Raw genomic sequence first — 16,357 nt, 5'->3', positions numbered from 1 at the left:
TCTCTACTGGCCAGAGTGTGGTACTGAGCCCATGGTTGCCAGATGTGTCGGGAAGAAGCAGCAGCCTCTGACAGATGTTCTCCAAAAGGATTCTCTGCCTCTCCCACCTGTTCCTCATCTTTAACAAGGGTTTCACTAATGGCACATTTATTTGGTTCCCTCACTCACTATCCCTTTGGAAATGTGTGTCTCCTTTGTTAACTGTAAGAACTAATCGTGTGTGTGTGTGTGTGTGTGTGTGTGTGTGTGTGTGTGTGTGTGTGTGTGTGTGTGTGTGTGTGTCCATGTGCTCCTCTCTGCAGGTCACCACCAGCATTGATCAGCAGGCCACTGAGTCCAGCCTCTGTGAGAGAAACACCACAGCTGGTCTCAGTACTCAGGGTAAGGAAGGCTTAATCACTATCACTACAGCCACCCCTCACACCACTTTGACTGTGTGTGTGAACAGGCTGGTGTATCTCACCCATAGGGGTGAGCCATGTTTGATATCTATGCCTGTACTGTAATTTGGTGCAGCTGATGCTTGTGCTGTCCTGTGTCTTGTCCCAGCCTCGGTGAACAGTGCCTCTCTAACGGTATCAGAGGAGGTGGCAGAAATTCCAGACCACAGTTGCTCCTCAGAGGATCTCTGTTCCCTGGAGGTGCAGGGCTCTGACTCCTCTCCCTATGGCACGCTGCACACCGCCCCCACTGATGGCAGCTGTATCAGTCTAGAGCTCAGTGCCCGCTTCTCCCACCGCCACCGCGGCCTGGCCCGGCTTGACGACACTGGCTACAGCGAGTCCTCCCACACCCAGGACTCCATACCCCGCTCTCCAGACTGGTCCATAGAGAACGTCAACATACTGGAGCACGAGGAGCCCAAGGGAGGAGCAAAGCTACACGCAAACCTCAGAGAACGAGCCAGTAGGAAGCAGCTGATTCTTCCTGTCCCTCCTACTCCTCCCTCCCTGCCCTCTGCCTCCCCCTCTGCAGCCGCAGCCACAGCCTCCGTAGAGGTAGCCTCAGCAGCCCAGAGCCTCCCTGCCTGCCCCTCCATGTCCCCCCCTTCCCGGCCCCGTGGCTCCCGGCTGTGCTTCAGTGTGTGGTCCCCATCCTCCTCTTCCTCCTGCCCGGCCTCGCAGCCCCCTTCTACCTCAGCGCCCGCAGAGCGACCCCGCATGCTCCGGTCTGGCAGGAGGTATCGCAAGCTGGCTCGCATTGTACGCTCCACCAGCGACCCCATCTCCTGTACCTCCACATCTGGAGGTACGTGAGTTGTTCCTGTGTCGGCACGGTATTGTTCCCCATGTGTTGTTTAGGAAAGATTCGGTCATTACTGTTGACATGAACCGGGTTAATCAGACCACATAGGCAGCTAGCATCACTTCATTTGGTGAAATGCAAATAAAATACTTTAGCATAAGTACTTGTTCACCATAAGGCTAACATCTCCCTCTGCAGGTGACAACTGTGGCTGCCCCTCTGCAAGCAACCCTCCTCCTGAAGATTCTCCTCAGACTTCACCAGAGCAAGGTAACGTCCACCCCACCAGAGCCTTTTACCACCTCTGTACTATGTACGCCTTTCACATCTCCCCACCAGATCACTCCCCACCTAACCTGGCAGTCTACACATACCCCTGGCGAAAACACCCATTTAGACCAGCGACTCGTAGGTGAAAATAGCGTTCACCTACAGAATGTGCAAATGTGTTGACTATGTTGAGTCCCGCCTGATTGGATGTTGTTGTATGTTTGTGTCTTTGGTGTGTTCAGAGTCTACAGAGGTGGCAGCTCATCTCCACGCCGCTGCCAAAGTCAGCACCCGCAGTGGTAGGAAGCAGAAGGAGGGGAGGAAAGTGGACATCCGCCTCAAACCGCGAGCCCTGCACACGGTCTCCAACGAGCGCCCACACTCTCTGGCTGACCTCAAGACGTATAAAGACACCAAAATCCTGGTGGCCAAATTCCTGGAGCACTCCAGCTGCAGTCTACCTCCAGAGGTCCAGCAGGTGGTCAACAGCATCAAGTATGTCATCAAGTCTGACGAGAGACACATGGAGGAAGCTATATTCAGTGCCAATGTCATAGATCAGGTACGTCTATCGATGGGCATGAGTATGAACGCATATGAAAAATAAGCTGGTCTGATAACTTAATGAAACCATTGTTGGATCATTCTGGGTTAAACTGTTGGTCAGTGATATTGATGGATGTGTTTGTTTGTGTCTGTTACTTTGCACAGGTGATGACACAGTCACAACGCATCATCGGCAGCCCAAGGAAGCGTGCCCATGAAGACCTGCACCTCCAAAGCTGTGGGGCCTTGAGTTCCCCTTTCTCATCCCTGCGCCGTTCACCTACAGCACCAGGGCCTCCCAACCCCCCTGCTCCCCTGGACTCCTCTCCCTCACCCTCTGACCGCACTCAAAGCCTTTTGTGTAGAGAGACCATACTTTGACCGCCCTCCCTCCCCACCAAGGACTCAACCCCTATCTCTATCTCATAGTGCCCTGTGAGACTGTGCCAAGACATTAGCAGAAACAAACTCAGTAAGTCATGTCTGGACTGGATTGGCTTCTGTTCTCTCTCATATCAAAAACACCAGAATGTTCTCTTCTCCCTCAGGGGATTTTTTTAACAGTCTCAACCTTGTAAAACACACTTGTAAGCCAACTAAATGGAGATGTCATGATGAAAAACTAGTGCTCTACTTTATCAAAAGGAAAAAAACAACTTTGTATTAAAACTGTGAACTGGACAGACTTGGGATGGTACTAGCTCCTGCAGACTTTGTGGATTCTAACTCTGATTGGCTGAATACTGTGTGCCACTGCAGGACAGATAACTTTACAAAAGTGGATTATTTAACTTACCTCAATGTGTTACAATTCTTATCAGTGTTACAATAAAATATGACTTTCTATGTTGTAGTCGACCTCCTTCTTTCAACAATGGTATATCATTTGAACATTACATACATTTTTAGGAGGCACGAGAGGCGCAGAAGTCCATACTTAAAGAAGATGCATGGCGCAACTGAATAGTTTAAAAGAATAATAAAATACTGTATCAATGTACAAAACACACAAATTGTGTAATATTCTTTAAAACCTTGGTCATTGTAACTTACGAAATATCAAGATCTTGCGGTTTTACAAACTATTCTGAATCAGATAGGTTGCCATCCAATTGGCAAAATATTTTCAAGTGAATATTCTAAAATCTGCATAGAAACAATATGCACATTTTCCCAACAGAGGTGTTTCCATCAAGCTGACTTATTAGCGGATAAAATGCTGTGCGTAATGACATAGTGTACATAAAATGACTTTTGCACTTAAGTTATCATGTTCTGAATAAATCAACTGAAGTTTAAAGGGATAGTTTATCCAAATTACAAAATTACATAGTGGTTTTCTTACCCTGTAAGTAGTCTATGGACAAGGTATGACATCAATCCACACTTTGGTTTAGTTTCCCTGGCACTGTTTCCATATGCTAACCTTTTAAGATTTTTGGCACAAATCCCATTCAAGTCATGGGACATATATTATAATTTTTCTGGCATCATTTCCAAATCATGTGAAAGTGTCTCAAATTGATTGTGAACCTCAAGAATGTCACTTAAAGATGTTTTCAACATTTTCTCTCATTGATCCAGACAGGTGAGTGTCATCGTGACATGCAGCACTTTAGGGTGGACCCATGGGTGAAATTAGATGACATTTTTTCCGGGACTATGTGTGCACACCCCAAAAAATTATGGGCCTAATCAAAGAAGTACATATAGAATCCCTATTAATTCAATAGGATCTCTGTGGGCCTAGTCCTAAAGATGTATAATTTAACTTTTAAAATGTACAATATTACCTTTTATTGTGGCATAACCACAACCAGTCATAATGTTTTCATCTGATTCTCAAACATTCACTTCAAAGGGCCCCTTCACTAGGCACCCGCGCACATTCATCCACTCGCAACATATTTCCCGCTTTCAAACAGGGGTAAATGGAAAGAGACATCTGTTACACAAAACACCAAAAAGTGTAATGACATATGATATTTGGTGATTGTCATTAGGCTAGAATGTATGCATCCACTGCTGTCCCACGTCTCGGGTTTCCGCCACTACTCATCTCAGCTTTCTTGACATTTGTTTTAATTATTGTGATAGGCTCATGTTTTACCAATACGGTGTACCCCCACTATTTATTTTGCTGGGACTCTGTACCACTTTACTTTCACCCCTGGAGGCACCTACCTGTCTCAATCAATGAGAGAATATTTCTAATAGACAAGATGGCGATGTACACATACTTCATGGAGCAAAACATTTCTTTATTTTAATAACGGACCATTTCCAAAATTCTAACGAACCACCTGCAACTTGACGCGGACATTTTAGAAGATAAATGTTTTGCCGAACGAAGATAGTATCACCAAGTTAAGGTTGGTCGGAAATTCGCTGCTACGCCAAACAGTACCTATCCTGTAACGGCTAATGGGGCATCGATATGTATTAGAACATTTGCATGAAGCTCATCACCGTGCACATAACCACCATTAGTTATTTAGTTCTGAAATAAGTTATAAAGTTCATCATAACCTATTCCATATGCTTATAAACTCCGCATGCTTTTACATGTTGTGGTGGTAGTAGGCTACAACATCATCGTTTACGACATGGGTTTTCTATCAATATTTACGCATAAAAGCTTTCCATCGCAATTGTAGCATAATCTATTTTACCTACCCCCAAATATCCGACCTTCTACTTTAAATGTGTATTGTCACAGCCTCCCTATTCATCTATTTCTCTTATCTAGCCCTGTGTTTCCGCCTACTGTTCTGGAGTGTGAATTCATTACACTTTGAGACGAAAAGGATGGGACAAAGGATGGGGAAAAGGGGAAAAAAACTACCCTACCAACTAACCCTAGACCCTTTAAAACCTCACCACTATCTGATCCTACACCAGGCCAGCAGCCTGGGAGGACGGGACACTATCGTTCAACACACCTTGTAACTCTTCTGCAGTAAAATCAAGTACACCCAAGTACTTTTCTGCAGCTGCCAGCACAACATCTCTTTTCTGTGATTTATGTTCCATTTCTGCAGTACAGTTGATAACGATGGGTATGAACCCTAAGAAACACACTTACTGAAGCACATGTTATTCCTATCAATCTCTATTGACCTTATCCTACTCACAGGGATCCTCTTAGGATGGACCCATCTTCCTATACTACTCTCTTAACTGCCTTAGCATATGACAGCTTCTGTACTACTCTGATCCTGGCAACCTCAACCTACCTTTCTCTCACCGGACACTTCTGATCTCCAGCACCATGGGTACCCCTAGAGTTAACACACACAACTTTTCCCACCAATACTACATATTCCTTTGTCTCATTTCCTCCTGTAAACTTATCACATCTAGGAATCTTCCTCCTACACACTGTTGCAACATGACCATACACTTGGCACCTGAAACACGGCAGCGGGTTTGGCACAAACTGATATATCAGTTATGGTTCGGATAACTGATATATCCAAACATTACTTTGTCAAGTAAAGACTCAACATAAAAACTAAAAAGAACAAACCCTGACTCTTCTATTTCACCACACTCTCCACCAGGTCTCTGTCGCACCAAATGGCGGGCATCACAAACACTGGGAATCTTCCCCTTCAGCTGATCCATGTTCACCACAGTAATCACTCCCTTCAATGGCGCCCTGTTCTTGAGAGCAACACAAACAACATGTCTTGTCGAATCTTAATGTCCAGCCGTAGCTGTCGCTTTAAGCTACCCTGGGTCGTTGTACATTCACAGCGGGGGAGCCAGAGCCAGCTGAGGCAGGGGAGCCGGCCGAGGCATCCCTGGTTGCTTCAGCAGCGGCACCCGGACCCAATGTCACCAAAAAAAAATATATATAAATAAACTCCATGACGCTTCCAATTGTGGAGTCAGCATTCTGTAAGGACAGACTCTGGGAGAGAAGAAGCAAGTACAGGGAGTGAATATTTAATGAATAAACAGACAGGAAACAAACCACGAACAGCATCTGGACAAGGGACCCATAACAACATTAATGCTGACTCAGGAAAGAAACTGAGGAAGTGACAGATATAGGGGAGGTAATTAATAACTTGATGGAGTCCAGGTGAGTCCGATGAAGCGCTGATGCGCGTAACGATAGTGACAGGTGTGCGTAATGATGAGCAGTCTAGCGGCCTCGAGCCAGAGAGGGGGAGAGGGAGTGGACATGACAGCACTGTAGGCTATCTGCAAGCTGTTGGCTAGAGCGCACGTACCAAGACCAGACTAGGCTATTTAACGCAAATGTTTATGTGACAAAACTATTGGTAGAGTTCAAAATACGATGGAAACACATTGAACTTTAGATTTTATTCGGTAAATGGAAATTTAAGCGAACATCATTAGGACTGATTTTTATCTGCAACGTGTCCGTTTGGTGGAAACAATTGGTGGTGTAACGGCTTCGGTAGTCAGGTAGGAGGAATGAGGCGCAGGAAGCAGCGAACACAGGGAGTGGTGTTTTTAATAACACAGGATAAACAAAAGTTCCCAACCATAGGGAATAAATACAAAATAGACGACCAGGTAAAGCCGACGAACAACACGTCGTCAATGAACACAAATTAATCCCGCACAAACAACAGACGGGCCAGCTAAACTAAATACCCCCTCTAATAGCTAATTGGCCACAGGTGCCCAAAACCAAAAAAAGGGAAAACCAAAAAGGGATCGGTAGTAGCTAATAGGCCGGTGACGACGACCGCCGAGCGCCACCTGAGCAGGAGGGGGCGCCACCGTCGGTGGGAATCGTGACAGTACCCCCCTCCTGATGCGTGGCTCCCGCAGCGCGCCGACACCGGCCTCGAGGTCGACCCGGAGGGCGAGGCGCAGGGTGATCCAGACGGAGGTGGTGGAAATCCCTCAACATAGATGGGTCCAGGACGTCCTCCGCCGGCACCCAGCACCTCTCCTCCGGGCCGTACCCCTCCCAGTCCACGAGGTACTGCAGGCCCCTCGCCCGGCGTCTTGAGTCCAGAATGGCCCGAATGCTGGACGCCGGGGACCCCCCGATGTCCAGAGGGGGCGGAGGGACCTCCGGCACCTCATTTTCCTGAAGGGGACCAGCTACCACTGGCCTGAGGAGAGACACATGAAACGAGGGGTTAATGCGGTAATAGGAAGGGAATTGCAACCGATAACACACCTCGTTTATCCTCCTCAGGACTTTGAAGGGCCCCACACACTGCGGCCCCAGCTTCCGGCAGGGCACGCGGAGGGGCAGGTTCCGGGTCGAGAGCCAGACCCTGTCTCCCGGTGCGAACACGGGCGCCTTACTGCGGTGGCGGTCAGCACTCCTCTTCTGCCGCGCACTGGCCTCCTTTAGTGAGTCCTGGACGGCTCTCCAGGTCTCCTTGGAGTGCTGGACCCAGTCCTCCACCGCAGGAGCCTCGGTCTGACTCCGGTGCCATGGTGCCAGGACCGGCTGGTAACCTAACACACACTGAAAGGGTGATATGTTAGTAGAGGAGGGGCGAAGTGAGTTCTGGGCTAATTCAGCCCAGGGAATATACCTCGCCCACTCCCCTGGCCGGTCCTGGCAATACGACCTCAGGAACCTGCCCACCTCCTGGTTCACCCTCTCCGCCTGCCCATTGCTCTCGGGGTGATAACCGGAGGTCAAACTGACCGAGACCCCCAGCCGCTCCATAAACGCTCTCCAGACCCTGGATGTGAACTGGGAACCTCGATCAGAGACAATGTCCTCTGGCACCCCGTAGTGAGGACAATGTCCTCCGCAGTCTGCAGGGCCGTAGGGAGACCGGGCAATGGGAGGAGACGGCAGGACTTAGAGAACCGATCCACAACCACCAGAATCGCCGTGTTCCCCTGAGAGGGGGGAAGATCTGTCAAGAAGTCAATGGACAGGTGCGACCATGGTCATTGTGAAACGGGGAGGGGCTGTAACTTCCCTCTCGGTAGATGCCTAGGAGCCTTACTCTGGGCACATACCGAACAGGAAGGGACATAGGACCTCACGTCCTTAGCCAAGGTGGGCCACCAGTACTTCCCCTTTAGACTCCGCACTGTCCTCGCCTCACCAGGATGACCCGCAGTAGGTAGCGTGTGCACCCACCGAATCAAACGATCATGGAACAGCCGTTCACCCGCTGCTCTTCCTTCTGGAGGGTGGTCGAACACGGCCCGAAAGCGGCGGGTGAACTCTGGATAGTGGTCCCTCGCCGAGTCTGGGCTGTTCCAGACCGCATTAGCCCATTCCAGAGCCCGGCCCGTCAGGCAGGAAACGAGGGCACGCTCACGCTCAGGAAACGAGGGCACGCTCACGCTCTCCTCTCCTGTGGGAGCAGGTCTGACGGTGGCCAGGTACAGCTCAAGCTGGAGCAAAAACCCCTGGCACCCAGCCGCCGCACCATCGTACTCCCTTGGGAGCGCCAAACGAAGCGCGCCAGAGCCAGACGTAGTGGGAGGCGAAGGTGGCTGTATCGGAGGAGGTGGAGGGGGAAAGAGGATTCCACTTCTCTCCCATCGGTCCATCCTCTCCATCATCTGGTCCATCGCTGATCCGATGCGGTGTAGGACCGTAGTGTGGTGAAGCACACGTTCCTCCATCGAGGGAAGAGGAGTGCACGCTGCTCCCGCTGATTCCATGCCTTTTTCAGTGGTGCGGGATTCTGTAACGGCTTCGGTAGTCGGGTAGGAGGAATGAGGCGCAGGAAGCAGCGAACACAGGGAGTGGTGTTTTTAATAACACAGGATAAACAAAAGTTCCCAACCATAGGGAATAAATACAAAATAGACGACCAGGTAAAGCCGACGAACAACACGTCGTCAATGAACACAAATTAATCCCGCACAAACAACAGACGGGCCAGCTAAACTAAATACCCCCTCTAATAGCTAATTGGCCACAGGTGCCCAAAACCAAAAAAAGGGAAAACCAAAAAGGGATCGGTAGTAGCTAATAGGCCGGTGACGACGACCGCCGAGCGCCACCCGAGCAGGAGGGGGCGCCATCGTCGGTGGGAATCGTGACAGGTGGGGAAATGCACTTTTTTTTATGAGGATTCTATAATATTCGCATGAAAATCTGTTGCAAATTGGATGGAAATTTAGCTACAGTGTAATTTTACCAATAAATATGCCGTTTCCATAAGGCCTGTCGTGACTTATTTTATGCGTTCCATACACATGAAATGGTTGGATGGAAACAGAGACAAGAGACGAAGCGAGAGGTTTCACTCTCGACAAAATCTTTACAAAATAAGCCCAATGCGTCCCATTGTTAGGTTGAAGATATGGGCATCTCGTCATTGTATACAGAATTTATGCTAAATTTATGGTAAATTGGTTATTATAAACTGGGCGGTTAGAGCCCTGAATGCTGATTGGCTGACATCCATGGTATATCAAACCGTATACCACGGGTATGACAAAACATTTATTTTTACTGCTCTAATTAAGTTGGTAACCAGTTTATAATAGCCATTTTTTTATTGTATTTATTTTACCGTTATTTAACCAGGTAGGCTGGTTGAGAATAAGTTCTCATTAACAACTGCGACCTGGCCAAGATAAAGCAAAGCAGTGCAACACAAACAACAATACAGAGTTACACATGGAATAAACAAGCATACAGTCAATAACACAATAGAAAAAAGAAAGTCTATATACAGTGTGTGCAAATGGCGTGAGGAGGTAAGGCAATAAATAGGCCATAGTAGCAAATAATTACAATTTCGATAATTAACACTGGAGTGATAGATGTGCAGATGATGATGTGCAAGTAGAAATACTGGTGTGCAAAAGAGCAGAAAAGTAAATAAAAACAATATGGGGATGAGGTAGGTAGATTGGATGGGCTATTTACAGATGAGCTATGTACAGCTGCAGCGATCGGTTAGCTGATCGGACAAGTCTCCTGCTTCAGCGATTTTTGCAATTCGTTCCAGTCATTGGCAGCAGAGAACTGGAAGGAAAGGCGGCCAAATGAGGTGCTGGCTTTGGGGATGACCAGTGAGATATACCTGCTGGAGTGCGTGCTACGGGTGGGTGTTGTTGTCGTGACCAGTGAGCTGAGATAAGGTGGAGCTTTACCTAGCAAATACTTATAGATGACATGGAGACAGTGGGTCTGGCGACGAATATGTAGCGAGGGCCAGCCGATTAGAGCCTACAGGTCGCAGTGGTGGATGGTATATGGGGCTTTGGTGACAAAACAGATGGCACTGTGATAGACTGCATCCAATTTGCTTAGTAGAGTGTTGGAGGCTATTTTGTAAATGACATGGCCGAAGTCAAGGATCGGTAGGATAGTCAGTTTTACAAGGGTATGTTTGGCAGCATGAGTGAAGGAGGCTTTGATAATGCTTAGATCATGTCAACACACATCACGAAGAGCACCATCCCAGAACAATTCAGAACCTCCACATCACGAAGAGTACCCATCCCAGAAAATTAAGAACCTCCACATCGCGCTAAAATTTGAATAAACCAATTAAAGGGGAAATAATGATTCTTCTCCCTCGCTGTAGTTGATAATACAGTGAGGGAAAAAAGTATTTGATCCCCTGCTGATTTTGTACGTTTGCCCACTGACAAACTGTCAGTCTATAATTTTAATGGTAGGTTTATTTGAACAGTGAGAGACAGAATAGCAACAAAAGAAATCCAGAAAAACGCATGACAAAAATGTTATGAATTGATTGGCATTTTAATGAGGGAAATAAGTATTTGACCCCTCTGCAAAACATGACTTAGTGCTTGGTGGCAAAACCCTTGTTGGCAATCACAGAGGTCAGACGTTTCTTGTAGTTGGCCACCAGGTTTGCACACATCTCAGGAGGGATTTTGCCCCAATCCTCTTTGCAGATCTCCAAGTCATTAAGGTTTCGAGGCTGACGTTTGGCAACTCAAACCTTCAGCTCCCTCCACAGATTTTCTATGGGATTAAGGTCTGGAGACTGGCTAGGCCACTCCAGGACCTTAATGTGCTTCTTCTTGAGCCACTCCTTTGTTGCCTTGGCCGTGTGTTTTGGGTCATTGTCATGCTGGAATACCCATCCACGACCCATTTTCAATGCCCTGGCTGAGGGAAGGAGGTTCTCACCCAAGATTTTACGGTACATGGCCCCGTCCATCGTACCTTTGATGCTGTGAAGTTGTCCTGTCCCTTTAGCAGAAAAACACCCCCAAAGCATGATGTTTCCACCTCCGCGTTTGACGGTGGGGATGGTGTTCTTGGGGTCATAGGCAGCATTCCTCCTCCTCCAAACACGGCGAGTTGAGTTGATGCCAAAGAGCTCCATTTTGGTCTCATCTGACCACAACACTTTCACCCAGTTGTCCTCTGAATCATTCAGATGTTCATTGGCAAACTTCAGACGGGCATGTATATGTGCTTTCTTGAGCAGGGGGAACTTGCGGGCACTGCAGGATTTCAGTCCTTCACGGCGTAGTGTGTTACCAATTGTTTTCTTGGTGACTATGGTCCCAGTTGCCTTGAGATCATTGACAATATCCTCCCGTGTAGTTCTGGGTTGATTCCTCACCGTTCTCATGATCATTGCAACTCCACGAGGTGAGATCTTGCGTGGAGCCCCAGGCCGAGGGAGATTGACAGTTCTTTTGTGTTTCTTCCGTTTGCGAATAATCGCACCAACTGTTGTCACCTTCTCACCAAGCTGCTTGGCGATGGTCTTGTAGCCCATTCCAGCCTTGTGTAGGTCTACAATCTTGTCCCTGACATCCTTGGAGAGCTCTTTGGTCTTGGCCATGGTGGAGAGTTTGGAATCTGATTGATTGATTGCTTCTGTGGACAGGTGTCTTTTATGCAGGTAACAAGCTGAGATTAGGAGCACTCCCTTTAAGAGTGTGCTCCTAATCTCAGCTCGTTACCTGTATAAAAGACACCTGGGAGCCAGAAATCTTTCTGATTGAGAGGGCGTCAAATACTTATTTCCCTCATTAAAATGCAAATCAATTTATAACATTTTTGACATGTGTTTTTCTGGATTTTTTGTTGTTGTTATTCTGTCTCTCACTGTTCAAATAAGCCTACCATTAAAATTATAGACTGATAATTTCTTTGTCGGTGGGCAAACGTACAAAATCAGCAGGGGATCAAATACTTTTTCCCTCACTGTATGTTCACCTTAAAAGGCATGCTGTCCTTAGAACGACCCTCTCGCATTACAAGGGAAACAATGACTGTCCAAAACCCACCCAGTTTGCTGAGTAGAGTGTCGGAGGCTATTTTGTAAATGACATCACTGAAGTCGAGGATCGGTAGGATAGTCAGTTTTACTAGGGTATGTTTGGTGGAATGAGTGAAGAAGGCTTTCTTGCGAAATAGAAAGCTGATTCTAGATTTAATTTTGGATTGGAGATGTTTAATATGAGTCTGGAAGGAGAGTTTACAGTCTAGCCAGACACCTAGGTATTTGTAGTTGTCCACATATTCTAAGTCAGAACCGTCCAGAGTAGTGAATGGTTGAAAAGCATGCATTTAGTTTTACTAGCGTTTAAGAGCAGTTGGGGACCACGGAAGGAGTGTTGTATGGCATTGAAGCTCGTTTGGAGGTTTGTTAACACAGTTTCCAAAGGGCTAGATGTATATAGAATGCTGTCGTCTGCGTAGAGGTGGATCAAGGAGTCACAAGCAGCAAAAGCGACATCGTTGATATATACAGAGAAAAGAGTCGGCCGAGAATTGAACCCTGTAGTACCCCCATAGAGACTGTCAGAGGTTCGGACAACAGGCCCTCCGATTTGACACACTGAACTCTTGTCTGAGAAATAGTTGGTGAACCAGGCGAGGCAGTAATTTCAGAAACCAAGGCTGTTGAGTCTGCCGATAAGAATACGGTGATTGACAGAGTCGAAAGCCTTGGCCAGGTCGATGAAGATGGCTGCACAGTACAATCTTTTATTGATGGTGGTTGTGATATCGTTTAGTACCTTGAGCGTGGCTGAGGTGCACCCGTGACCAGCTCGGAAACCGGATTGCACAGCGGAGAAGGTATGGTGGGATTCGAAATGTTCAGTGATCTGTTTATTAACTTGGCTTTCGAAGACTTTAGAAAGGCAGGGCAGGATGGATATAGGTCTATAACATTTTGGGTCTAGAGTGCCACCCCCTTTGAAGAGGGGGATGACCACGGCAGCTTTCCAATCTTTAGGGATCTCGGACGATACGAAAGCGAGGTTGAACAGACTGGTAATAGGGGTTGCAACAATGGCGGCAGATAATTTTAGAAAGAGAGGGTCCAGATTGTCTAGCCCAGCTGATTTGTACGGGTCCAGGTTTTCAGAGCATCTGTTATCTGGATTTGGGTGAAGGAGAAGCTGGGGAGGCTTGGGCAAGTAGCTGCGGGCGGTGCAGAGCTGTTGGCCGGGGTTGGGGTAGCCAGGAGGAAAGCATGGCCGTAGAGAAATGCTTATTGAAATTCGCGATTATCGTGGATTTATCGGTGGTGACAGTGTTACCTAGCCTCAGTGCAGTGGGCAGCTGGGAGGAGGTGCTCTTGTTCTACATGGACTTTACAGTGTCCCAAAACCTTTTGGAGTTAGAGCTACAGGATGCCTTTGCTTTCCTAACTGACTGTGTGTATTGGTTCCTGACTTCCCTGAACAGTTGCATATCGCGGGGACTATTCGATGCTATTGCAGTCCGCCACAGGATGTTTTTGTGCTGGTCGAGGGCAGTCCGGTCTGGAGTGAACCAAGGGCTATATCTGTTCTTAGTTCTACATTTTTTGAATGGGGCATGCTTATTTAAGATGGTGATGAAATTACTTTTACAGAACAACCTGGCATCCTCGACTGACGGGATGAAGTCAATATCCTTCCAGGATACCTGGGCCAGGTTGATTAGAAAGGCCTGCTCGCAGAAGTGTTTTATGGTGCGTTTGACAGTGATGAGGGGTGTTCGTTTGACCGTGGACCCATAGCGGATGCAGGCAATGAGGCAGTGATCGCTGAGATCCTGATTGAAAACAGCAGAGGTGTATTTGGAGGGCAAGTTGGTCAGGATAATATCTATGAAGGTGCCCATGTTTACGGATTTAGGGTTGTACCTGGTGGGTTCCTTGATAATTTGTGTGAGATTGAGGGCATCTAGCTTAGATTGTAGGACTGCCGGGGGGTTAATCATATCCCAGTTTAGGTCACCTAACAGAACGAACTCTGAAGATAGTTGAGGGGCAATCAATTCACATATGGTGTCCAGGGCACAGCTGGGAGCTGAGGGGGGTCTATAACAGGTGGCAACAGTGAGAGACTTATTTCTGGAGAGAAAATTAGAAGCTCGAACTGTTAAAATTAGAAGCTCGAACTGTTTCGGCATAGACCTGGAAAGTATGACAGAACCTTGCAAGCTATCTCTGCAGTAGATTGCAACTCCTCCTCCTTTGGCAGTTCTATCTTGATGGAAAATGTTGTAGTTGGGGATGGAAATCTCTGGATTTTTGGTGGCCTTCCTAAGCCAGGATTCAGACACGGCAAGGACATCAGGGTTGGCGGAGTGTGCTAAAGCAGTGAGTAAAACAAACTTAGGGAGGAGGCTTCTGATGTTAACATGCATGAAACCAAGGCTTTTTCGGTTACAGAAGTCAACAAATGAGAGTGCCTGGGGACATGCAGGGCCTGGGTTAACCTCCACATCAGCCGAGGAACAGAGGAGGAGTAGGATGAGGGTACGGCTAAAGGCTTTCAAAACTGGTTGTCTCGTGCGTTGGGGACAGAGAATAAAAGGAGCAGATTTTTGGGCGTGGTAGAATAGATTAACGGCATAATGTGGGTACAGTGGAGGTAACCGCATGTGTGGGAGGTGGGACAAAGGAGGTATCTGAAGCATCCAGGCACTCCGCGTTGCGTCGTGTAAAGAACATCCCTTAGCCGTGGTATATTGGCCATATACCACACCCCCTTGTGCCTTATTTCTTAAATATACCAATAAGAAAGATAGTTCCAAACCTCTCTGCCAATAACAGTTATTATGTTTATGTTTATTATTATGTTTTTCCCTCCCTACTCATACCACTCCCAGACAGTCTTATCAAAATTCTTCCTTGAGAAATTTCTCTTTGCTAAGAAGCTATTTTTGTTATTTTATCATTTTAATTTAAAACAATCACAGTAAGGTACTTAATTGTTACCCAGAAATAATTTGATAGAGATAAAAACGCTGCATTGCACCTTTACAGCAAATTGTGTGCAATTCTACACATTTTGCCATGGGGCAGAGAAAAACATGGCAGTTTTACAGTTAATTTCCTGCAATTCTACCCATTTTTTATTACTTATGCCATGTTTATATGATATCTGAGTGACAGTGACCAACAAAATCAAATCAAATGTTATTGGTCACATACACATGGTTAGCAGATGTTAATGCGAGTGTAGCGAAATGCTTGTGCTTCTAGTTCCAACCATGCAGTAATATCTAACAAGTAATCTAACAATTTCACAACAACTACCTTATACACACAAGTTTAAAGGAATGAATAAGAAAATGTACATATAAATATATGGATGAGCGATGGCCGAACTGCATAGGCAAGATGCAGTAGATGGTATAGAGTACAGTATATACAGTTGAAGTCAGAAGTTTACATACACCTTAGCCAAATACATTTAAACTCAGTTCACAATTCCTGACATTTAATCCCAGTAAAAATTCCCTGTCTTTGGTCAGTCAGGATCACCACTTTATTTTAAGAATGTGAAATGTCAGAATAATAGTAGAGAGAATAATTTAGTTCAGCTTTAATTACTTTCATCACATTCCCAGTAATTCAGAAGTTTACATACACTCAAATTAGTATTTGGTAGCATTGCCTTTAAATGGTTTAACTTGGGTCAAACGTTTTGGGTAGCCTTCCACAAGCTTCCCACAATAAGTTGGGTGAATTTTGCCCGATTCCTCCTGATAGAGCTGGTGTAACTGAGTCAGGTTTGTAGGCCTCCTTACTCGCATACGCTTTTTCAGTTTGAGGTCAGGGAAAAGTGATGGCCACTCTGATACCTTGACTTTGTTGTCCTTAAGCCATTTTGCCACAACTTTGGAAGTATGCTTGGGGTCATTGTCCATTTGGAAGACCCATTTGCGACCAAGCTTTAACTTCCTGACTTTCTTGATGTTGCTTCAGTATATCCACAGAACATTTCTTCCTCATGATGCCATGTATTTTGTGAAGTGCACCAGTCCCCCCTGCAGCAAAGCACCCCCACAACATGATGCTGCCAACCCTGTGCTTCACAGTTGGGATGGTGTTCTTTGCCACTCCCCCTTTTTCCTCCAAACATAACGATG

At 46.7% G+C, this 16,357-nt stretch overlaps 1 protein-coding gene across 1 annotated transcript in view; it reads left to right on the top strand.

The window, feature by feature from the left end:
* Nucleotides 1-2,907, top strand: part of fam189a1 (family with sequence similarity 189 member A1) — a 146,708-nt gene extending 143,801 nt beyond the window's left edge. Inside the window, exons 8-12 of the mRNA XM_029721706.1 lie at nt 303-381; nt 550-1,248; nt 1,444-1,515; nt 1,758-2,077; nt 2,227-2,907. Of these exons, the coding sequence (XP_029577566.1) occupies nt 303-381; nt 550-1,248; nt 1,444-1,515; nt 1,758-2,077; nt 2,227-2,442 (1,386 nt within the window). The 3' untranslated portion in view covers nt 2,443-2,907. The remainder of the gene's footprint in view (nt 1-302; nt 382-549; nt 1,249-1,443; nt 1,516-1,757; nt 2,078-2,226) is intronic.
* The last annotated feature ends 13,450 nt before the right edge of the window (nt 2,908-16,357 follow it).

This window comes from Salmo trutta, chromosome 29 (genome assembly GCF_901001165.1).
Source record: "Salmo trutta chromosome 29, fSalTru1.1, whole genome shotgun sequence".
In the NCBI taxonomy this organism is placed as follows: Eukaryota; Metazoa; Chordata; class Actinopteri; order Salmoniformes; family Salmonidae; genus Salmo; species Salmo trutta.
This window is presented reverse-complemented; position numbering and strand designations above follow the sequence as displayed.